General features: G+C 46.4%; 1 protein-coding gene across 3 annotated transcripts in view; it reads right to left on the reverse strand.

Annotated features, from left to right (window-relative positions):
* Positions 1 to 1,433: 1,433 nt before the first annotated feature.
* Positions 1,434 to 23,116, reverse strand: part of Tep1 (telomerase associated protein 1) — a 39,198-nt gene continuing 17,515 nt past the window's right edge. For 2 of the 3 annotated variants that reach the window (XM_076850496.2, XM_076850497.2), the window contains exons 13-55: positions 22,748 to 22,916; positions 22,098 to 22,256; positions 21,391 to 21,468; positions 20,361 to 20,491; positions 19,953 to 20,012; positions 19,071 to 19,229; positions 18,207 to 18,383; positions 17,642 to 17,762; positions 16,699 to 16,823; positions 16,310 to 16,423; positions 16,099 to 16,216; positions 15,737 to 15,931; positions 15,445 to 15,620; positions 15,211 to 15,367; positions 14,895 to 15,074; positions 14,359 to 14,451; positions 13,959 to 14,091; positions 13,655 to 13,805; positions 13,262 to 13,395; positions 12,991 to 13,079; positions 12,610 to 12,724; positions 11,916 to 12,156; positions 11,610 to 11,733; positions 10,740 to 10,864; positions 10,518 to 10,617; positions 10,187 to 10,342; positions 9,832 to 10,044; positions 9,431 to 9,584; positions 9,118 to 9,330; positions 8,285 to 8,445; positions 7,939 to 8,052; positions 6,923 to 7,030; positions 6,415 to 6,547; positions 6,247 to 6,323; positions 6,005 to 6,137; positions 5,730 to 5,866; positions 5,444 to 5,568; positions 4,122 to 4,268; positions 3,878 to 3,974; positions 2,632 to 2,737; positions 2,309 to 2,526; positions 2,091 to 2,195; positions 1,434 to 1,853 (exon numbers count right to left, since the gene is read on the reverse strand). In XM_076850496.2, coding sequence (XP_076706611.1) covers positions 1,731 to 1,853; positions 2,091 to 2,195; positions 2,309 to 2,526; positions 2,632 to 2,737; positions 3,878 to 3,974; positions 4,122 to 4,268; positions 5,444 to 5,568; positions 5,730 to 5,866; positions 6,005 to 6,137; positions 6,247 to 6,323; positions 6,415 to 6,547; positions 6,923 to 7,030; positions 7,939 to 8,052; positions 8,285 to 8,445; positions 9,118 to 9,330; positions 9,431 to 9,584; positions 9,832 to 10,044; positions 10,187 to 10,342; positions 10,518 to 10,617; positions 10,740 to 10,864; positions 11,610 to 11,733; positions 11,916 to 12,156; positions 12,610 to 12,724; positions 12,991 to 13,079; positions 13,262 to 13,395; positions 13,655 to 13,805; positions 13,959 to 14,091; positions 14,359 to 14,451; positions 14,895 to 15,074; positions 15,211 to 15,367; positions 15,445 to 15,620; positions 15,737 to 15,931; positions 16,099 to 16,216; positions 16,310 to 16,423; positions 16,699 to 16,823; positions 17,642 to 17,762; positions 18,207 to 18,383; positions 19,071 to 19,229; positions 19,953 to 20,012; positions 20,361 to 20,491; positions 21,391 to 21,468; positions 22,098 to 22,256; positions 22,748 to 22,916 — 5,944 coding nt within the window. In that variant the 3' untranslated portion in view covers positions 1,434 to 1,730. Of the gene's footprint in view, positions 1,854 to 2,090; positions 2,196 to 2,308; positions 2,527 to 2,631; positions 2,738 to 3,877; positions 3,975 to 4,121; positions 4,269 to 5,443; positions 5,569 to 5,729; positions 5,867 to 6,004; positions 6,138 to 6,246; positions 6,324 to 6,414; positions 6,548 to 6,922; positions 7,031 to 7,938; positions 8,053 to 8,284; positions 8,446 to 9,117; positions 9,331 to 9,430; positions 9,585 to 9,831; positions 10,045 to 10,186; positions 10,343 to 10,517; positions 10,618 to 10,739; positions 10,865 to 11,609; positions 11,734 to 11,915; positions 12,157 to 12,609; positions 12,725 to 12,990; positions 13,080 to 13,261; positions 13,396 to 13,654; positions 13,806 to 13,958; positions 14,092 to 14,358; positions 14,452 to 14,894; positions 15,075 to 15,210; positions 15,368 to 15,444; positions 15,621 to 15,736; positions 15,932 to 16,098; positions 16,217 to 16,309; positions 16,424 to 16,698; positions 16,824 to 17,641; positions 17,763 to 18,206; positions 18,384 to 19,070; positions 19,230 to 19,952; positions 20,013 to 20,360; positions 20,492 to 21,390; positions 21,469 to 22,097; positions 22,257 to 22,747; positions 22,917 to 23,116 lie in introns of those variants that run through there. The other variant, XM_076850498.2, reaches the window with a different exon arrangement.

The following is a 23,116-nucleotide window of genomic DNA, read 5'->3' on the forward strand; positions in this document are numbered from 1 at the left end:
TCTTTCTCTCTCTCTCTCACTCTCTCTCTAAAAAAAAAAAAAAAAAAAAAAAAAAAAAAGAAGAAGAAGAAGAAGAATGCATAGTTCTCTGCAGGATTTCTGGGTAGGATTATAAATCATAAATTTCAAATTAACCTCAAGTCACAAGGTAAATATGGAAGTTGTGATCCAAAAGGTATATTTAGAGCCTTTGCATGGGGCAAATATGAAAAGATAGAAGCATGACCTATAAAAACATCAGCTGATATTCTTATCCTCTGGCTGAGAGGTCTTAGGACATTGGGTAGAAAAGGTAAAGTCCCTCAGGTGACTTCTCCATGTAAAATCTGGAATCTGGGCAAAGTGACAGCAAATTGCAGTACACCTAAACTCCCCAAATTCTTAAAATCCATTTGTATCCCACAGTTCAGTGGTATATCTATGAGAGAATCCTATGGACCAGAACAAAATCCCTGTCATATAGTTCTGGCTTGTCTTATACATCAGTCCTTGAATTCTTGAAGAGTTTCCTTCTTCCTTAAGCCTTAGAAGGAGCCTAAAGGAATTACCTCATTCATAAGATAGAATTTTGGAAAACAAAAAGGTTCTAGAGGGCTGGGGTTGTAGCTCTGTGGTAGAATGCTTGCCTCCCAGTGCTAGGTTAAATCCTCAGCACCACATAAAAATAAATAAATAAAATAAAGGTATTGTGTCCATCCATAACTGAAAAAAAAATGTATCGAAATAAGTACTTAAAAAGTTCTTGTTTTCCTATAGTAAGACCATGTAAGTCCACAGTAAGTCCATGAATAAGAATGTTTCACCTTCCAACATGTTTGAGGCTTTGTAAACCTCAATCTGAAAGAGACACAATTTTGTGATTTTTTTTTCCCAAGAATGTCAATTACTCTGGTGACTAATGTTTTCAAGTCATGTGGCAAGCCAAAGGAGACTGGGTCTGGTTTTAGTGCCTTGGCTTCTCACCTTTCATCTGGGCAGTTGGTTCTGAGAAGAGGGCTGTTTCTACGTGAGGAACCTAATGTTGTCCTACTTACATTCCAGTTTTGTTTTTCTTTTGCAGTGCTGGGGATTGAACCCATGGCCTCAGACAAATGAGGTGAGCACTGTACTTCTCAACTACATTGCCAGCCCTATGCTAGTTCTTTCTAAATGCCCTGATGCTGTACTCACTCAGCCTTCCTTCCCTCACTAACTTTATCTTCCATCAAATGAGAGTTCTTTAGCTCTCTATTCAAACCAAGTGTTGGTAAACATTACTCTTGTTGCTCCTCCAGGAATCTAAAGCAGTTTCAAAGAGTACAGATGTGGCTCACTTTCTTGCAGTTCTAGTAATACTTAATGTGAAATCAAAATAGAAACATATCAGAATATCCATATTCTTGATCTAAATGCACATGAGAACACAAGCAGGGCTGTACGTAAGAGTTTCTGACACTTTATTTTTATAATCTTACTAAGAAAATAGCCCCTGGGAGCCAGAGACTGGGGAGGCTGAGGCAGGAGAATTACAAGTTCAAAGACAGCCTTAAGAACTTAGGGAGCACCTGTCTCAAAAATTAAAAAAGGGCTGAGAATGTGGCTTAGTGGTTAAGTGTGCCTGAGTGCAATCCCCAATACCAAAAAGAAAAAGAAACAAAAAAAAAAAAAAAAGAAAGAAAATAGCCACTGGTATCTTCAGGCTTTGCATCTGTAGCACAAGTGGTATCATCCTTCCCATGAGTAGTGCACTTTCATTCCCAGCACAGAAAGTACACATTGCCTTGTGTGTCTCCCACAGCAAGGTGCAAGGTAGAGTTGGGTCCCAGCCAAGGTTCCAAGCAGCTCACTGCTCCTTCACATCGGAACAGGCCCAGCTAAAAAAGGAATGAAAACAAGAGTAGGTGAGGGCTACAAGACTAGGATTTCCTTCCTAACTTTTTTTCGCTCATGTCAGTGTCTTTTATTTAGAAACAGGTAAGTCAGCACAAGAGGGATTTAAGAAACAGATTTTTAAAAATCTTTTGCCCTTACCCTAAATTTGTTCTCTTGCAATATTCCATTAGCCCCTATTGGACATGCATACACACACACAAACACACACACACACTTACCAGTTGCATACTGGGTCTCTCCCACAGCTTAACATCTCTATCCTTTGAAGCTGTCACCAGCAACTCAGGCAGCACATGGAGGGCTGTGACAGAGCCTGAGTGAATCTGAAAGGAATGGGACAGTAGCATGGTGAGTCCTCAGTTAAAGAAGCATAGAAGCCTGCTGTGTAGACCTAGAGCCTCCTCTACTACGTTTGTGACCCCTCCCTCAAACTCACCTTTCTACGCTGCCGTGTCTTTAGATGTGTGGTTGTCTGCCAGGATTCCATGTTGTTATCTAATTCACAGCATATAGATGAGTCTGTTTCTGGAGTCTGGGTTTTAGGCATTTTTACTTTTTTCTGCCAGAGATGGCCTGTAGTCCATTCTCCTTCAGGGGTGCATGCAGCCAGGTTCCACAGCATCCCATCAGAGCTGGCACACAAAAATGAGGACTCTGCCATTTTAAAGGGATAGTTAGAGCCAGATCTCAGGCCCTAAAGGGACTGCGAGGTCCCCTAAACCATCTTAGGGATCCTTGGGTCCTCCTATTCCTACTCACCAGATTCAGGTTTGGCTTGAGTTATTGTTATCTGGGTCCTACTAGGATTATCTAAATTCAAGTCAAAATCTGGGCTTTCTTCAAACTCTCCTGATTCCTTTTGTTTCTGTGAAAAGACAGGTAACTTTGTTTAGCTATCCATATCTGTTGGATGAAGCAAGAGTTTTCTGCTCTAGGATGGTCAGGAGGCTTTTTTAAAAGTATAGTATAGGGCTGGGAATATAGCTCAGTTGATAAAGCACTTGACTAGCATGTGCAAGGACCTGGGTTGAATCCCTAGCACCACATGAAAAAAGATAAATATTATAATGTAGATACAGTGAAGTACACAAATCTTAAATGTATATCGCAAGGAATTTTTATACATGCATCCATGCCACTACCCCCAAAGTTACCCTCTTGCCCCTTCCTAGTCAATTCCAGGCTATCCCCAGAGTCAACAACATTCTGACTTCTGTCACCACAAGTAATTTGCTTGTTCTGGAACTTCAACTAAGTGCAATTGTGTAGTACGGACTCCTCTGAGTCCAGCTTCCTTTGCCTAGAAAAATGCTTATGATATAAGTCTGTATTGTTTCATTCATCAACATTCAATATAACATTCTTTTTTTATTGCCATGTAGCATTCCATTGTATAAATATTTGACAAATTATTTATCTTTTTCCTATATGTAAACTTTTAGGTTGTTTTGGTTATGAAAAATAAAGCTGCATTCTTATACTTATTTTTTGAGAGAAGGTGCACTCATTTCTTTTAGGGATATGCTTAGAAGTGGAATCACTGGGTCATGGATAGGCTTTAATACATAGCAGGTCAGGATTTAATAAACTTTCTGGAGACAAGGGGCTCATCCTTGAAGTAAACATCTAGGAAGTATCAGATGCTTACAAGGTAAATATCTGCTAAGCATGATGAGAGAGACAAGATGTAGTCCTTGCCTGCAAGATGCTAACATTCACAGCAGCAAGACAAGAGATGTGGGGAAAAAATGCATTGAGAAAGCTCCTAGGTTTATAATTTCCCACAATGTTTAAGAAAGTAGAACTCTTTTTTGTACCAATGAAATCTCACAAGGAAACCCAATATCTAAAGCTCTAAAATAGTGTTGCTCCAGCTGAAGGAGGATAAGGAGATTTGAAGCCAAATGCATTTCCCTTCCCCATATCCTGCATGATGGGCCTCGTGGTTTAAAAACACTGGTCCTAGACAAATGTCAGTTTTAACACATACCCAAATAGGACTTACCCAGAAAGAAAGAAATCCAGGGTTCCCTGGCTGCAGGAAAAAAACACCATAATCCTTGTGGGTGGACAATATCACAGGATGTTGTGCATACTTTTTCCTGGTTTATAAGAAAGTGAGAGGCTGAGCTAGGACCACTTTTCTTAAAGACCTCAGCGTTTGTTCTAACTTGTACTCTACTTCAGGGTAACCACTATCCCACTTTTTCTTTCTCCAGCTTAGGACAGAAGAGCATTTCAGATCTTACCCTATTACAGAGGGAGCATCCCCTGGCTTCATGTGTAGTAATTCCAAATCTGCTTTGGCCAAGATGAGGGAACATCCATCAGGGGCCAGGCCCAGCCCTATCAGCACCCCCACATCTTGCAGAACTTGTTTCAGGTGAAGACTATAGCTAGAAAAATGTACATGAACAGACAAAGATCTTACTTTAGTTAACCTCCCTTAGTTCCCCATGAATTCTTCATGAGTGAAGCACAAAGCAAAAGGCACTAATGCCCCCTCCTAACCCTGTTCCTCATTTTTCTGTTTGTTTTTGTAGGACTAGGGATCAAACCCAGGACTTTGAGCATGCCAGACAAATTCTCTACAACTGACTGATGTTCTCAGCCCCTATTTTTCTTGTATTTACCATCACTGTTCCTTTGCTTGCTCAAACTAGAAATTGCTAACATTTTTATTTTCCCCTCATATTCCTACCTGCAACTGATCAATAAATAAGTCCTGTGGATTCTATCCACAACACATACTTAAATCTGTATCTTTTCTTCTCATCTCTACTGCCCACATCAGGGCTCACACTGTGTCTTCTCTTAGTATTTCTCCATCACGGTCCATCCTGTATATTATCACTAGAGTTCTCTCTCTAAAGTTCAGATCATGGGGAATAGGGGAATAGGGGAACTGTTCAGTGGAACAGTGTGTGCTTAGTGTGTGTGTGTGCAACCTTGGGCTTGATCCTCAGCACCAAGAATATAAATAAGTAAAGTAAATAAATGATAAATAAAATTCATATCATTATTCTATTCAAAATACTCAGCACTGTACTCTCTAAAACCTAGCCCCAGTTTACCTTTTCAATATAATCCTCCACCTGCCCAGCTGCCTCTCCCTGCAAGAACCCAAGATCTTGGCTACATTCAGAACATTATGTACCCTCATGCCCTCAGAACTTCATTAATGCTACTTCCTTTTCTGGAAACACTAAAAGAAGGGAACTTCTTTTACTAGTCCAGAAAAGTCCTTTCCATTCTTTATGCCCAACCTCAAATGTCAACTCTTTCCTACAATTTCTCAAATTCTGCAGTCCCAAAAATAACTGTAGGCTTCCTTAGTTAACAAAATTCATTTGTATCTGGTTCACACTGCCTGGCCCAGAGCTTGTCATCAAGTGGGCATTTGAGAATTATTCATTTAAATTGTCATGACCGGAAGCAGAAAACAATTGCCTACACAACAACTAACAACCTATGGACCTTGTTCAGAAGCAGGAGTGGAGTTATTTGAATAAAATCCCTAGTACAGGGAAACGGCCATTCCTACTACATTCACCCAGCTGCTTTGTTTCACCTGAAATTTCTGGATGTTGAATCCTTCTGTAGTTCCACTTGCCACTCACTGATCTTTTCATCAGCACTGAGGACAAAGAAGGTGTGTGCTGAGTACCAGATCAGAGCACTGACACGGCCTGGAGCCTGGTGTATAAGACAAGTTTCATTCAGTATTTCTGAGGTCACAGGATTAACCTTCTTTCCCCTCCCAGACATACAAGCAACCTCTAGCCCTAGCAAATACCAGGAAATACACAACCAGGGCAGAATTCACGTGGACAGAGAAATGAATTGCCTCAACTCACCTGTGCTGTGGCCACAGACTTAGCTTCCTGCCACAGAGTTAATTCCCCAACTTGATTGCCAGACACTGCCACAGAACCATCTGGTGCCCAAGCCACAGCAGTGATGGCTGCAGAACTCTTAGGTCTGTATGTTTCATCTGCAAAAGGCAGGAAGTGATTTGTTAGGAGTTAAGCTACTGCTGGGCTACAAGAAATGATAGCAGTTACCCTTGACCTTCTCTGTGTTGGTAACACAACCCTCTCTCATGCCTTGCCTCTGTCCATACTTTACTTACCTGTTTCTTTAGGTACCTGCCAGAGCCGCACAGAACCATCCTCTGAGGAGGTGAGCAGGAGGCCTGAGGTCTCTGAAACAGCAGCTGCACTGACTGCGCCACTGTGTCCCAGGAGGGTGTGTTTTTGGCACACCTAGGAGGAAGGGTTGCAGATGGGCCATTGAGGGGTCTGACCCAAAAGATGATTATCACATGTACCTTCTATACCTTCCTCCACCTCAGTTTTTTTGCAGGGAACTCACCAAGAGAGGATGCCACAACCGTGTGGCCCCATCCAGTCCAACAGTCACCACTAGAAGCTCTGATCCAGGCTGTCCAGCTGATAAGAGACAGACCAGGTCAGAAGAAGGAGAGAAGCAAGGGAGCAGAAAAGAGGCAGGGAGGAAGGGAGATGGGTGACATGTCACTACCTGGGCAGGGTTCCAGGGCAGCTGCACAGTGGCTGATGGGTCCTGAGTGAGCAGGGATGCTGGTCAGCTCCACGCCCTGATGGTCCCACACCTTCAAGGCCCCATCCCGGCCCACGGACACCACATGTTCCTCCTGCCCCCAAGAGCACAGGATCAGAACAGGGTCATACTGAGAAGTACATGGGAAGTAGGACTCCCTCTAAGAGCATCAGGGACTGGGAAGATGTCGAAGAATGAGGAGAACTCAGGAGCAGTGGAGTTGGGTGGCTCAGGCCTACAATCCTGCCACAAAGTCATGATACTAGGATGCCATATTTTCATGTTTCCATCTCTCTCTCTATTTTTCTCACCCTCTCTCTTTCCTCGTATCAACCCTCAGCCTCAACCCTATAATCCAGTCCCAAGTATCTCATTCTTTTCACTCCTAGATTAGGTACTCAATGTGTCCAGCCTCCCAAAGCCCCCTATCATTTCCAGAAACACCCAGAAAACTCTATTGCATTCTCACCACAGCCACTACAGCGCTCACGGCACTCTGATGGCCCCGGAACTGGCCAAGCTGCTGTCCCGAATCTGGGTCCCAGAGCCCCACAGAGCCATCCGTGGAGCAGGAGAGCTGCAGAGGCAGAAGTCAGAGGAGTGGAACTATTGGCATCTCTTCAGCATCTCTATATGTTCACAATGTGGACTGGAGGGTAATAAGCCTTGTAATCAAGAGCATGGGCTATCCCGGGCTCAATCCCAGCTCGACTATTCATTGCTTTGTGATCTGGGGCAAGTTTATCTCTCTGAGCCTTGGGCTGCTCAACTATTCAAGGAACATAATGATAGTGTATCTCTTTTGAGACAGTGATTTGGGGACTGGGTGCCTCTACATAAAGGACTTAACACTCTGCCTTGTACACAGAGCATAAAAATTATTATTCTTATGATTAATATTACGTCAGTCAACAAATCCAGATAAAGGTGAAAAATCCACAATGCTAAGGAGAACTCTGTCTGTCTAGAAGGCAGGGGTAGGATAAACTATTCAACTGATATTCCCTCCTTTTCATCTCTTCTCTACAGTGGAAAACTAGGCTTTACCAACACTGAGTGCAAAATTTGAGACTCAAGTTGTGCCTTAGACCAAAGAACCAAAGAAGTCATAGCAGTACCTTCAAGCTGCAGAGCCAGGGCATCCCAAGCTCTAAAGAGACAGTATTGTCTTATTGTTAAGAACATGGGCTTTTCTATCAGAATGTTTATTGGCTTAGCTTTATAACTGACATGACTTTGGAAAATGTTCATTATTCTATCTGAATCTGTAAAATAAAGATAAAAGAGTAGGTACTTTACAGGGTACTATAAAAATTAAATGTAACAATATTATTCAAAGAGCTTCGAATGAGCCTGGCACTCAGTAAACGGCACTAAGTACTTTGTAAATGATAGATATGATTATTATTAATAAGAGCTAGAAAAGGAGTGTTGTCTTCCCCCAGGAATACTGCTGGACTCTGCTGTCCCTATTCTGGCACTCACCAGAAGGTTGTCTTTGGTCCAGGAGCATCCAGTGACCCAGTCACGATGACAGGCAGGGAAAGAGCGAATCAGAAGCGGGGTTTGGGGCATCCTCACGTCCCAGCAGAGAAGATTCTGGATAGGTTCCAGGACAGCAGACAATCAGGATCACAGGAGGGAGATAGGAACACAAGGGCCATTTCAGGTAAAAAGTTTTCAGGAGAGGGTGCACAAGAGATGATAGAAAGATTTGCAGGAGATTTGGCAGAGCAAAAAGCAGGAGGAAGTGCTGGGAAATGGGCTGTTTAAGAAATCCAGACACCCGAAGGGCTGCAGGGCCCTGGGGATATGTCCCTGTTCAACTTACCCGATCCCTGCCCCCAGTGGCCAGTCTGCCTCCATCAGAGCTGAAGCTGCAGCAGTTTACAGGGCCCTGGTGTCCCAGGAGCTCAGTGTCACAGGGAAAGTCTTCTGCCTTAAGCGGCTGCGTCAGCAACTGCCTCGACCACAGCCGCACCGTGAAATCTTCTTCATTGGAAACAAAATAGAAGGATTTCTGAAGGAAGGAGCAACATAGTCCTGGGAGGCCAGCGACAAAGGCAACCACGTGGGCTAAGGGTGATGTCTAAAGCTACAGCTTCAAGGGAGGGAGGCAGTGAGTCACTTGATGTGGAGAGGCCCTGGGCAAGGGTCACACAGAAATGCTCGGCAACTCCCAGCTCCAGCTCTGCAGCTTAGGCAAGGAGCGTGGCTCCACACCTCTCTCTAACTTCACAGGGCAGCTGCTCCAGGGCCCTCCCCTTCTCAAGGGTGCAGTGTCACTTTCAGCTTACTATTCGTGAACATCAAGCCTCTAGCTACAGAGAAACAAGTCCATTCTGCATTTTCACCTCACATCTCTCTCTCCTCCTGAGGGAAACCCACCTGTTCATGCTGTTATGTGTTTCTCTCACTGGGCAGAAACTCAAAGCATTACTGGGAGTTTAGAGATCCCAAAATGAGGGTAGGGGAACAAGAAGAAACAGTCTACAATGATTATAGAAGACAAATGCATTCAAAGTACCATGAAAGTTGTAAGCAAACAGACATTGCCCATGTGTATGTGTTCTCATACATACATGTATATAATTATAACTTGAAGGCAGGTATTAGCATATTTAAAGGAATGATTTGGTAATCCTGCCCTCTGCTCAGTAGTACCTGAGGCAGCAGCCAAGAGTTCCTGGGAGGTGGCCAGTCCCAGCACAGGCTTCTGGGATCTGGACAGGAGCCAGAGGGACTGGAGGGAGTGTTCCTTAAGCATCCATCCCTGCAGGGATCCGTCTTCTGCACCACTCACCAACACCTTGGAGCTTAGCCAGGCCAGTGCAGACACTGCTACATCTAGCGCCTGACACTGAGCTCCCTGGGAACCTATGGAATGAGAGAAGACAGTAAGACATTTGAAAAGGGGTGGAGCAAGACGTATGCTCTTTCCAAAGGTACAAAAACCCATCCACTTTCCCTTTGGTACCTGGAGAGATTTTGTAGATCCTAATGCCATCTGCTCTGTACCCAACAGCCACCCGGTCACCATCTGGGCTGAGAGCCACAGAAAGGGCAGGAGAGACAGGAAGAGAGCCCAGGCATCCCCGGGGCTGTCCGAGAGACCCTGACCACACTTGAACCTGGGAACAGGAAAAAATGACTTAAGGATACTCCATCTCTACCACCCAGTACCTCCCACCAAAGGTACAGTCACCCCAGTAAAATCCTTCCATGAGAACTGCCCATGCATATACCACACCACTCTCCCTGTAGCTGCCACCATCCGTGACTCCAATCACCTTGACAAAGCCCCCTGCCCTCACTCAAGTATTCCCTGTCTTCACTACTCTCTCCTAGAAACCCACCATGTGCCCTCTGTAACCTGACCTTGCCATCCTCTCCAGCTGTCAGCAATTGGCACCTGGCATTCAGGAAAAGCACAGCAGCAACAAAGCCACAGTGGGCGGAGAAGGCAGCCAGTCGTGCCCCATCTTGCCAGGCCCACAGCTCCACTGTCCTGTCCAGCCGGCCGACAGCCACAACCCGTCCAGGAACATTGAAGGCCAGTGTCCGGACAGAGGCTCCTGGGGCGCCCAGTTCCTACACCAAGAGGCCAAAATGGAAATGTCAGGGCCTACTCTTAGCATAAGCCCTAAGTGATACAGAATGCAAATGTCCATCATTCCTTCCTCCCACTCCTGTCCTCAAGAGCTTCCTCCCCAGGGATTACACAGGACCTTACCTTGATGACGTGGAGGCCATCCACCCGGAAGAAGCTGACACTGCCACCCCAGCTGCCTGTGGCTACTACCTGCCCTTCAGGGTGGAAGGCAATGCAGTTCAGGGACTTGGGACAGGTGTGTTGAAAGGCCAGTTGCCCACGAACTGTATCCCACAGCTAAAAGAGAGAGAGAGAAGAAGCATCAGGATATGAATACAGATGCCAGAGTTTCTTAGTCCCAAAGTTTCAGAGGCTACCTTGTCTAGTCCCCTACCTCAGCAAGTAGGACCTGCCATGTGGAGAGAACAAACTCACAAGGCTCACTCACAATTTAGGACCACTTTGTCATTACCTTTAGGCATCCTCCAAGGCACACAGTAGCCAGCAGCCTGCGGTCTGGGCTCAGGCAGCAGCCGGTGATTTGGTACTGGTGAGCCTTGGTCTGAAGCACCCTGTCCCAGGAAGACAAAGTCAGGTCTCTGGGCTGCCTAGCCATAGGCTCCCTCCTCATTCCTTTTTCCCAAGGAAAGTAAAGGGAGTCCTCACTAGGAGACATGGGGAAAGAAACCCTTACCGACAACCATGCTGCAGGTCCCAGAGCTCCAGTAGCCCATCGAAGGCAGTAAGGAAAAGGGCACTCTCTGAGAGGAATGCACAAGAGGAGATTCCATCACAGCCACTCACCACAGACTTCTCCTCCTATGAGAGCAAGCAGGGAGGCATGGCTCGGCCACTCCCTCCACCCTCCATGTCCAATCACTCCAGGCCCCAACCAAAAATGAGACTAAGGCAAGAAGGGCTTGAGCCCTCAACTCTCTGCATTGCCAGCTATAACACAGCTTCTAGTGGGGCTCATGATCCAAGTAGGTAAAAATCTTCACTCCAAACCCTATTCCTGTTCCCCAAGTCACGGGTTGTCATGGGTCTGAGGGAGTGAAGTTATATACATATATATATGGGGGTTACAACAAGTGGTAGGAAGAGAAGAAGGAAGCTGTGGCTATGGGACTCCCCTCCCCAGCCTAATCTGCCATTACCTTCTGCTGAAATTGTTCCCAGAAATTTATAAGAAACATCTCCTGTGTCTTTTCTGAGGCTCCTCACTCAACCCAAAAGGCCTACCCTTCTCTATTCTGTGTCCTTCTTTCTAATACAACTCACACAGCTCTTAATTATGGCAACAGCTGTTTTGGTTTCTTTCTAACCTTGTCTGTGTTACCTCCCAGTATGGCTGATCACTTAGTGGACAGAGACAATGTGCCAAGACCAAGCTCCCTGCAATACTTAGTATTGACTTTCTGACCAAGTCCTTTGACCCAATGTGAGGGGAGTCAAGTTGCTAATCAAACAGGATGATTATGGGTGTGTCTGGCTTCTCCAGGGCTTCAGAGTAATCTATGAAGGTTTTCTGAAGGTAACTTCTGGCCTGCCTTGAGTGTCACACCTGCCAAGTTCTCAGGTCCAATAGGTAAACTGTCCCATTGGCAGTTCCCACAGCCGCTCTTTGCTCACTGGGGGAGAAGGCCACAGCAGTAGGAGTTGAGGAAACTGCCAGAGACAAGCTGGAGCTGGAGGAAAAATAGGAATAAAGAAAGAAACTGAATGGAAGAAAGCAAATGGGAATATATTTCATTTCTGTGCCTGAAATTCCCCTCCATGGTGATTCTGGTCTGTCCTTTCTTCTCCAGTTTCAAAAAGGGCTATAGCTGTTCTCTGTGGGCTTTGCAGGACTTGGCATCAAGGGTCTTACTTTTGCTGATCTCCCATGGTCTGGGGTTTATTAAGCCAATGTAGTGTACGCTGGAGGTGCCAGCGCTGGGACAGCAAAGGAGCCTGGCAGCAAAGAGGTGAGTCCAGAGGCTGGTTGGCTGCCTGCTGGTACAGGAGTAGTGGGTATTGGCTGAGGATTGGAGCCTGCTGCTGCAGGAAGGTGCGGAATACGGCAACATTAGCCTCAGGGACCATTTGTTCCTCTTCAGAGACTGAAGAAGCTATAAAAAAAAGTGAAGTGAGATAGAGTGTCACTGGGGAGCCAGGTTAGACCCCACTAACCTCAGTACCAAATAAAAACATATGGTGTGCCTCAAACAGTAAGTCTCAAAGTGTGGCCTTCCAGCCTCAGATCAGAAACACCTGTTCAAAGGATAAAGCTTTGGGCCCCACTCCAGAGCTAGAAAAGCAGTATCTGGACATCTCAGGAGCTGCAATTCAAGCAGGTTTCCTGGATAATTTTTTGTGCACTAAATAAAAGTCTGAGAACCCCTAATCTAAGAGATTTAAGCAAAAGATCTCCTGAGGCTCATTCACTCACCCTCTTGGTATTTTCAACTTGGAATGGAAATTTGGCTCTTTTTCCCATTATACCTCCCTCTGCACAGGTCCCTCATGATCACACTCAGGCGTCCCATGTCTTAGAGAAAAAAAGTCGCAGTGACACATCTCACCATAGAGAGCATGAGCCTCCAAGAGCCGAGGGATCAGACCCAATTCCAGGTGTGCAGCCACCACATGGAGACTAGTGAGGAACTCTGCAAGAAGGCCATGGTTCCCACTATGGAGCTGGGGAGGTCAGATTGAATTCATTAGGAATGTGAAGAGGTCCCTGAGAAGGGACAATCTGCTCTTAGCCCTACCTGTGCAGCCAAGACCTACACCCAGGTCAAAGGACCTGAAGAAGGAGGGCAGGAAAACTAAAAGGAGAGAGGCAAATGAAATGTGGAGGGCAGTAATGGCAGTGGTGATAGTAGTGGTGGTCAAGGGGAAGGGTCTAAGAATAGCCAAAGACATTATTTGGGAAAAGGTGACTATGGGGTCTGGGGACTAACCAGGTGGTAAGGCAGGTCTCCCAGAGCCTCAGGAGGGCAACTTTGGAAGGTGCTTAAGGCATCAGGACCACAGGTTTTCCAGAGCTGAGCTGTAACAGACATAAAAAAGAGCTCACTCAGCCCTGCAATATCCTCAAGATCATATCTCTCATGCTACAGCAGAGTCATCTGCCTGCTAGAGTAGCAAGTGAAGTGTCCAGCAGATAGGGAGTGCCAGTAGGTGGGCCTGGCCTCCAGGTCCAGTACCCAAGCTGATGCGGGTTACAATCACCTGCAATGAGGATGTGTGCTGTGTTCTCCAGTCCTGGCCTCTTCCCATAGCGATGTTTAGCTGCTGTCCTCAGGGGCCCATCAGGAAGGCAAAGGCGGGCACCAGGGCGCTCCAGAGGGCCCTCTCCCAGCAAACTGTCCTCAAGAGAGGAGAGGAGAGGAGCAGAGGGGAAGAAGGAGGCAATCTGTCATTGAGCAACCTGGCAGAGCAATGGGCTCCTGTTCTCACCCCAAACAGTGGTAACTAGAGCAGCAGCTCCCTAAAGGCTTGGAAAGGAGGCACTGGGGCTATAGGAAAGGAAGTGTAGGATGAAGAAAGGATTACATGAAGCCCTGGCTCAAAGATGGGAAGGCAAAGTGAGGTTGACGGGGACTCAGCGGGGGACACCTGTACCTGCGCAAACTCTGGATGAGGTAAGCGAAGGGGCCCATGGGATAGGGGTCTCCATTGTTAACAGCATCCACTGCTTCTTCCCAGCTCCGAGTCCTGCTGGGAAGAATCTGCCACGCACTCAGCACTGCATGCAGCTGGTCCATAGTCAGACCTGAAAACCCAAGTTCTCTGAGGCCCAAACCTAACCACACAGTGTACCCGATAGCACTTGATCCCTCCTTCACTACTGGCAGAGATCCCACCAGAACCAAGGTTATCTGACCCCTAAACCCTCAGCCTCTCCCAGTCTTCCCCAACCACTAACCATTACGTGTGACTTCAAGAGTGGCCAAGGCTTGGGGGAGGACATCATGGCCATGCTCTTGCTCCAGAGTGCTCAGAATGAACTGCAGCAGCAGGGGGAGAGTTGCAGGCAGGGTCCGCAATCTCTCAGACACCTGGGCGAGGAAGGAGACTAGACTTTGTCATTGCAGGAGGGGGGAAAGGTAACTTTGGTGGCAGAGTAAGAGAGAAGCAACAGAAAGAAGAGTGGGAAGGAATGGAAAAGTAAAAAGAAACAGGTGGGAAAGAAGTGGTGGTAGGGTAAGGTGAGGATGGGAGTGGGTGATCAGAGATGACAAAGGATGACAGACTGGAGGTGAGATAAGTCCAAGAAGCTGAAAGAAGAATGTGCAGTGGGACTTAGCGATTACGGAGCAACCAACCTGTTCATAGACTGTAAAGAGCCTCAGGTGATCAGTGACCAGGCGCAGGTAGAGTGGCAAACCTGACCCCCTCTTCACCAGCAGCAGCCGCATCTGAAGAGACCTCAGAAGATTCAGTGTAGGAAGCAGGAAGCCGACCACAGCCTGCCTCTGCCCCCAGCACCAAGCTAAATGCAAGACAACTCCTCTTCTGAGAGTCCCATCAGGGGACAAGTCCATAGCATCACCTCAGGATACAATCATCCCTCCTACTTCCCAGCCAGCCTCTCTGTCAGGGAAACCTCCTTGGCTCAGCCTACCCTCCAGAACCACAGCTTTACTCAACCCTCACTCCAATAGACCACTCACCAGGGGAAAACATCTGGGTGATTTTACAAGGAATCATGTGTTATTGTATTAACAACTTCCCCTGGTAGGGAGTATTTGAGAAAACAAAACAGCTGTCTCTGTGAGGCAGCTGGCAGCCTCAGTACACCACAGCTTCCTCACTTCCAGATCCACCCAACATACCCAGTCAACCCTGGCCTGGGTCCAACCTGGTTGTTAAAAGGTGACTCTTCCAGCCGCTTTCCATACAGTACCAGCTCCTCTCTCACCAGTTGGGCCCGGGCAGATGGCTCCAGAGGCCCCAGGGCCACAATGTGAGCACCTTGGCTCTGCTCAAGGGTCTCCCCAAGGCCTGAGTCACTAGACATGCTCAGCACAAGGTGTACCCACTGGGATAATCAGGCAAAGTACCAAAGAAGTAGGAAAAAGATGGGGAGAACAACATTAGAGAGGCCCCTCTCCTCCCAATACCATCCCTCCTTCTCTCCAACCTGTCTCCCACCCCCACTTCCATTTCATACTCACCCGGGGAAGGGACTTTGGGATCCAGTCTGAGATCTGATGCCCATTCTGGTCCACCAACCTGTCGGCCCCATCAATGATCAAGACCAGGGACTGGTCAGGTTGCAGGCACTGAGCAGCCTTGGGCAGCAGCCTCTGATGCAACTCCCACACCAGGCCTCTGCATGCAGAGGGGAAGACAGGGTTAGTGGGAGACAGAGATATAGCAATGAGGCTGGGTGACCAGGGGATACTTACCGGTAAGTGCTGGGCAGGGCACTGGACTCCTGCAGTTGTCTGTGTAGATATGTACAGAGGCGTCTGAGCAAATTGAGGGCAAGACCCTGGTCAGGGCGGGCCCCTGAAAAATGGAAGAAGACTAAGGGGGCCACCTTGGCCCCATCAGGAGCCTGCATGGCTGACACAAGGGATGCCTGCATGGGAAAGGAACAGAAACACGGTCACATTTTATTACATGCCCAAGCGCGCCATGTCCCACCTCCTTAGCCCATACAGCCCTCCCCTCTGCTTGGGCCTTTGAGACTCATACCAGGAAGGTCGTCTTTCCTTGTCCTGACTGCCCAGTCACCAGGCTCAGCCTCCCATGGGGCTGCATCAGCTGCCGCACTGTGTCCTGAAGGAGGCGCAGTCGGGCAGGACTTGGTGGGTTCCGCTGCTGCTGAAAGGTGGCCTGGACCAAGTCATCATCAGGGATGGGGACTGGCTGTTCCATCTGGGCCCCAGGCTGAAGGTATATGGGGTATAGGTATATAAGGCATATAGGTTCCATGTTTTCATGCTCCTCAAGACCCCCAGGCCTAAACAGAGTCCCTACCCTGATACTTCCCATGCAGGACTACCCAGACCACTTATACCCTCTCCTTTGCTCTGGCTATCAGCCCTCATGCTGACCTGTAGGTAAAGCTTCTGGATCATATTCCACACATCCTGGAGAACCAACTGCCCAAACTCCTCCAGTCCCCCAACATAGGGCCGGCCAGCTGCTACGCCCCCCCATTTACAGGAATATCTGCAGGGAAAACAAGCACAACCACAGTCAGAGTGGTCCTGGCTCCCCCACTACATCTCTATATACAGGTGCTCTCTACCTCCCTCAGCTCACCTGCGGCAGGTAATCTCTTTCTGTCTGCTCAGGTAGCTCTTCAGTTCTGAGATGCGATGTGCAGCCTCTTTTGACTCAGAAATAAAGTCAGGTCTCCAGGCATCTGGAACAGAGCTGAGTACCAAAGACACCCCAAGAATGAGGCTAGACTCAGAACCCAGTCTTCCACCTCTAGCCATCAGATATGGGTGTGACTCCCTGAAACTCCTCAAATATAGGTCTCCTGACTTCAGCTCCAAGGCTAATTTGGGGTGCAAAAGCATGCTCTCTGAGTATTGTTTCTCCCTGAGTACTGTTTCAGAGAGTACCCCTGAATGTTGGGGAGAGAAGACTGAGCCTGTTTGGCCTCCTGGGGATGAAAAATTGGCCCTGGAGAAAACAGAAGATACCTGAGGAAACTGGAATCCCGAAAGTAGATGAGAGCTTGGGCAGAGGGCTGCAAGCGTTGGTTCCGATTCAGAAACTGCATCACCTCCATCTCTGTCACAGAGCGCCCTGAAGGGTACTGTTGCACCTGCAGAAAGAGGGCACAGACACAGATTCAGTCTAAGGTCATACAAATCTCTCCCTTGAACTGCAAAGGCCCTAGGGCTCTCTTGTTATAATAAAGACCTCCCATACTTCAGACACATTCAAGAAAAGATAGCTAACACCTAACATTATTGAATACTTGACATGCATTAAGCATTTTTAAGATAGATTTTTATACTGGGTGTGGTGTTGCATGCCTTTAATTCCAGTGACTCAGAAAGCTGAGGCAGGAGGATGGCAAGTTCAAGGCCAGCCTCAGCAACTTTGCAAAACCCTCAGCAATTTAGCAAGACCCTGTTCAAAATAAAAAATAAAATAAACACAATAAATAAATAATAGGAGAAAGAGCTGGGAATGTAACTCAGTAGTAAAACACCCCTGAGTTCAACCCTCAGTCCTAAATATATATATATATATTTAATTCTCATAATAACCCTACAATGTAGAAGTTGTAGCGTCTCTTTAACAGGTAGGGAAATTGAAGATGGGTTAGAATACATTGCTTCCAACAAGGCTGCCACACCTGTTCATGACAAATCGGAGATCAAAATCCAGATTTCTCTGATGGCAAAACCTAAACAGACCTCTTACCTCTCACATCTCTTGGCCAATTCTAGAGAGATTTCTCAAAGGAATTTCCTCATGTAGGATCTGGTCAATCACAGAATCATCTGCCTGTGTTTCACCTCAAGCCTCAAGGACTTGCCTGTATACAGTCCCCGTATACAGGGTTCCTGACAAACTGTGACTTTTTCCCACCTGTTTCCTCCCCAACCCCTCTTCCAATCTTGTCTGCCTTACCCAGGAGAAGTGAGGATGATCAGGGAGGTTGTAGTTGGGGGGGATGTAGCCATAGCGAGAGCCCAGGATCCCCACAAACAGCTGCGAGTTCTCCACCTCTCCGAGGCACACTTCCAGTTGTCTGTGGGCATGGTTATAGGAACATGCAGGAGTCACTGGGGCACAGTGTCAGGGAATAAATACGGCACAAGTACAGGGGAGACGGGGACCTAGCTCACACTGAGAAAGTGAAGGCAGGCTACTCTTTTTTTTTTTTAATTTTTTTTTTTTCTAATTATATATGACCAGGCTACTCTTGACGGCATCCAAGAGGCAACTAACTCCCTGCCTTCAGGCTCATCCATTTTTTTCAAAAAATATTTTTTTAGACGTTGATGGGACTTTATTTATATGCAGTGCTGAGAGTCAAACCCAGTGCCTCACACATGCTAGGCAAGCGCTCTATCACTGAGCCACAACCCCAGATCAGGCCTCATCCATTCTTACAGCCCCCAGACTGCCCACTACTTAAGTTCCCACTCAAACCCCTGGCTCTGACCAAGCCCCTTTCTCTTTGCCCCGGCACCTGTTCCTGTGGCTCTCCTCCTCAGTGATGCCCCAGCGCAGGTCTATGCCATGAAGGCTGATGCGGTGGGGGGCTGCTCGGGCCTGTAGTGCTGGCAGTACAGACCTCAGCAGCAGGTCACGCTCTCCATGCATGTCCCGGAAAGTGGATGAAATGAACAGCCGGATGCTGCGCCACCTGGAGGTAAGCAGAGGGCTGGGCTCAGTCTAGGGATCAGCCACCTCTCAAATCCATACAACACTGCTGCAATCACCCTTCAACACTGAGCAACAGCCAGGTATGACAGACAGCAGGAGGGTGCCCTACAGGCCTCCAAAATGCAGAGCCCTGGAAGTTAAACTCCACGTGCCATTTTTCCTGCACCCCTCCTTTTCCAGCTAATGATTATTATGTACTTACTATATGCTCATGACAACACTGTGAAGTAAACATTGTCTCTATTTTACCAATCAAAAAGCCATAGCTTTAAGAAATTAAGCAACTAACCCGAAGTTCAAACTACCACTTGGCAAAGCCATGTTCCTAAGTCCTCTGCCTAAACCCTGGCTATATGGCTATAAGGCCTCCCAATAGAGAAAGATACAAGTTCACAATCTGACAATTTCTGTTTTTAGAGAAGACAATAACATGCTTCCTCTTTCTCTATAGTGAGATGCAGCAGTTGTGGAGGAAGATGTGGGAGAGGGGAGAGTTTCACAGAGACTGAGCAGTACTCAGACCCTCTGGACAGCCAAAGACAGTAGGTACTTTAGTGAATAAAACAAGTGCCATCCCAAAAGCCAGAATGTAAGTCATGAAATTTCTCAAGGTCTTGACTGCAGCCCTCCCAGTTCACAAAGATTGTTCACGGAAAAACAGCCTGACCTATGCTGGGAAATAGGAGCCAAGGGACGCAGGGTATCCTCTTCTAGTGGCCGGAGAGTCAGGACCTGGCTCTTCCCTGGGGGTGGTGGAATCTTGAATATTTTGTCCATTTGGCCCACATGCTCTAGAAGACGGGAGGCCCCATGCTCTGCAATGAACCTAACAAATAGCAACAAAATAAACGAGAGTAGAATATTAGAATCTTAGAAAGTCTTCTAAGAATGAGAACAAAAATATGGCCAAGTTAGGCCACCCAGGTTAACTTGAGCTCCTTAAGAAAATCACCAGAAGCAATGAAGGCAAAAAAGAGGCAAACAGACTAGAAAGCACTGATGATCTTGTGGTACTGGGGATTGAACCCAGGGTCACTCTACCAATGAGCTTTTCTTTTTTCTTTTTCTTTTTTTTAATGTTTTTATTAGTATATTTTAGCCATACACAATAGTGTATAATCACTTTTATATGCTATTTTGACATAATCACACATGCATGGAATCTAATTTGTTCTATTTTGGTCCCTGCTGCCTCCTCCCTCTCTCCCCTTCTCCCTGCCACATGGTTTTCTTCCTCCACTCCACTGGCTTTCCCCCTATTTATTTATTGTTTTATAAATTGGTACTTTATAGTATACAAAATTATACTATATGTGAAGTTGGAACTCACTGTGATACATTCACATATGCACACAGCATAATTTGGTCAACCTCATTCTGCTTTTTATTTTGAGATAGGGTCTCACTAAGTTGGCCAGCCTGGCCTTAAAACCATCAATCCTCTTGGCTCCATCTCTCAAGTAGTTGGAATTACAGACATGCACCACCACACCTGGTGTCGGACAATCTCTTAAAGACATTTTAACTGCAGTGTCCATCTTGTACTCACTTCAGTATCCCATCAGTACAGCCTGCGAGTGTCACATCATTGGGATTCAAACTTGGTAATCTGGCAAAGGAAGAAGTGGTCATTAAGCATCAGAATCTGTGCCTGGGACGCAGAGTCACTGTCACAACACCCTCAGGTATACATCCCACCTCTGCATCTTTAATATGATTATGTGTCTGAGGATGTAGATCAGTGCTAGAACATTTTCCTGGTATGTATGAGGCCCTGGGACTGAACCCCACACACACACACACACACACACACACACACACACACACACACACAGGGTTAGGTGCTAGGCTAGATAGAAGGTGCCAGACAAATGAAAGCTTCCAAGCTTTGGCAGGAGTAGAGTGGAAATATGGATCATTATCTTCTGACACTGGTAGGGAGTACAGGCAAGCTTACATGTATTGTATTTTTCTTAGGCAGACACCAACAAAGAGACACTTGGAATTCACATGCTCCCAGAAAAGCTGTTTGGCTGCATTTAACATTTCCTCATCCATCCTTTGGCCAAAGAGGATGACCCTGTCCACCTGTAAGATGAAAGGGAACAATAGAAGAGAAACTAAAGCAGTTGGGACATCAAGAAAAGAGAATTGAAAGGATTGGGGGATTAGGAGAACTCTGGAAAGGATGTTAATTGCCTCTTCTGAGAGTACTTAGTATGAGGGAAGCCGCTATCTCCAGAACTTGGGCACATCACAATGGAGATTGGGGTGTAGGCAGTGATGTGCTGTGGCTAGCTCATTTCAGCTCATGAGAGCTAACTGATTAATTTCTAGGCATTTTTGAGCTAGTTATTAAATACTGACATTTTATCTTATTTTTTGGTGCTATGGATTGAAACTTGGGCCCTTTTGCATGCTAGGTATGGACTCTACTGCTGAGCTATACCCTCAACCAATATGGCCATTTTAAACATTACATTATATAAACTTGAAATTAAATAAATTAAGGGTTGGGGATGTATCTCAGTGACAGAGTGCTTGCCTAGCATGCACAAGGCCCTGAGTTCCACACTCAGCACTGCCAAAAAAAGGAAAGAAAAAGAAAAATAGAAAAATTAATTTCATTTAAGACAAAGGTAATAAATCCTCAAAACTTGTCACTTCCGAATTATCTTATTTTCTACTCTTGAGCTTATTCACCCCTATCAGTACTGTGGAATGTGATGAAGCAACATGATATCAGTAGCTTGAAGTCAGCAATGGCTGGACTGCTTATTATGGAAATAAGCAAGCACTATTAATCAAGACTTATTTCTCCAAACTGCTGGTTATTGAACATTCATCAGCACACTACTGGGTAGGAGGCTGCAGCAAACAGGGAGCTGAACACTGTAGATAGTGTGAAAAATTAGCTTTGAGGGGTTAAGAAATGAGATGCAGCAATTGTGGGGGAGGGAGTTTCACAGGGACTGAGCAGTACTCACAGAGACCCTCTGGACAGCCAAAGACAGTAGGTACTTCCCAAAAGTATGCAGGGGCCATTCATCCTTTTCCTCTAACTCCTGAAGGAGAAACTCATGTTAGAGGTTCACATAAGATGATCCATGCTCTGGTGTGGATTTGGTTTGAATGTGTTCCCCCAAGCATTCATGTGTTGAAATTTGATCCCCTTTGTGAGATATTAAGAGGGTAAAAACTTAGTCAAACTATAGTATTAAGAGATGAGGCTCATTGGAAAGTGTTCAGGTCACTGGAAGAGTTGTTCTTAGAGGAGACTAAGGTAACTCTCATGAGACCCCTGAGCTCCTGCAAGAAGCAAATTGTTTCAAAAGCCTAAGCCTGGCCCATGAATTGCTCTGTACTTTCCCATTTCAGGATGACATCTCTTCCTCTTGCACATGCTCTCCACCCTGAGTTGTTTAGCAGAGCCAATCTGATGCCAGTGCCATGTCCCTGAACATCCTGAACTGTGCATGACACAGACCCCTTTTCTTTATGAAGTTAGGCCTTCTCAGATATTTTATCACAGCCATGAAAACCAAACTAATACAATCAATAAGCAAGAAACACCACAGTATATTTGGGAAAATCTTCAGAATGGGATATATCCATGCCTTTATTAACCATTTGGGCTGTTCCCGGGTCTGTGTCCATTTGTGTACTGTTTTGATGATGGGGGTGAGAATCTGACCTGGACGTGAGCCTGGAGCTTGATGGCAGTCTTCAGGATACCTTCTTCTGCCTTAAGCACTATAGTCTTCAGTGTGCCTCTTCCACACAGCAAGAGATCCACGTGCTCTGCCCGAGCCATCATCATTCCAATCAGCAGCAGCACATAGTTCAGCGAGGGCTGAGGACAAGCATCTGGGTGAAATAAAGCTCCCCTCTTTTGGAACCCACCCTTGACCACCTTCTCCTAGAGGCCAAACACTTTCACTGGTTTGGGGGAATGGAAAAGGGGACAAAATCTCCAGTTAGGATGGTCAATTTCAGTGGCCCTCAGGAAAAGCTGATAGGGAGACGGGTAGGGAGAAGCCAGGATCCCAGCCCAAATTCAATGCTAGGATATAATGAAGCAAGTGAGATCAATTTTTGGTGACAGAAATTTAAAAATATGAAACACCAGCCAAATGTGAAATGTTAGTATTATAATCCATACACCAGATTGAGATCACATCCTAGCACTTGTCACTAAGGAACCAAGGACAGATACTTGGAAGCAACCATGTCATTTATTTCAATCTGTATGTTTCCCTAGGAGAACCAGGTGCAGCATCAGGATACCTGTCAGGATCCCTAGCATCCTACCAACCCCAGGGAGGATGCTTTTTGGTTTTTTACCCCTTGTATGTTGCTCTTGGGACAGAGCTTGTCAGCATCAGCGTCTGTCAAGTAGACCAAGAGGGTGCGGCCTGGCAGCGGGGGCAGGCTGTGCTTCACAGAAAGGTTCACAGCTGCCTCCAGGGCCTGTCGATACTGGTCCAGAATCTCCAAGTCATAATTCCCTTGTCTGCAAAACAAGACACAGACACAAGGGCTCAGGGGCTTATCTGCTGCTATTTTGAGGCAGATGGGAAGACAAGAACTCGCTGCTCCAGTTTACCAAGTCCTCTTTCTCCTCAGGCACTAGAGTTTCCCTTTGCCCCAATCTACAGGACTAGTTATCTATTCTTATGACAGGATGGGGAAGTCAACTGGAGAGCCCTCTCA

Source organism: Callospermophilus lateralis, chromosome 3 (genome assembly GCF_048772815.1).
Source record: "Callospermophilus lateralis isolate mCalLat2 chromosome 3, mCalLat2.hap1, whole genome shotgun sequence".
Classification (NCBI taxonomy): Eukaryota; Metazoa; Chordata; class Mammalia; order Rodentia; family Sciuridae; genus Callospermophilus; species Callospermophilus lateralis.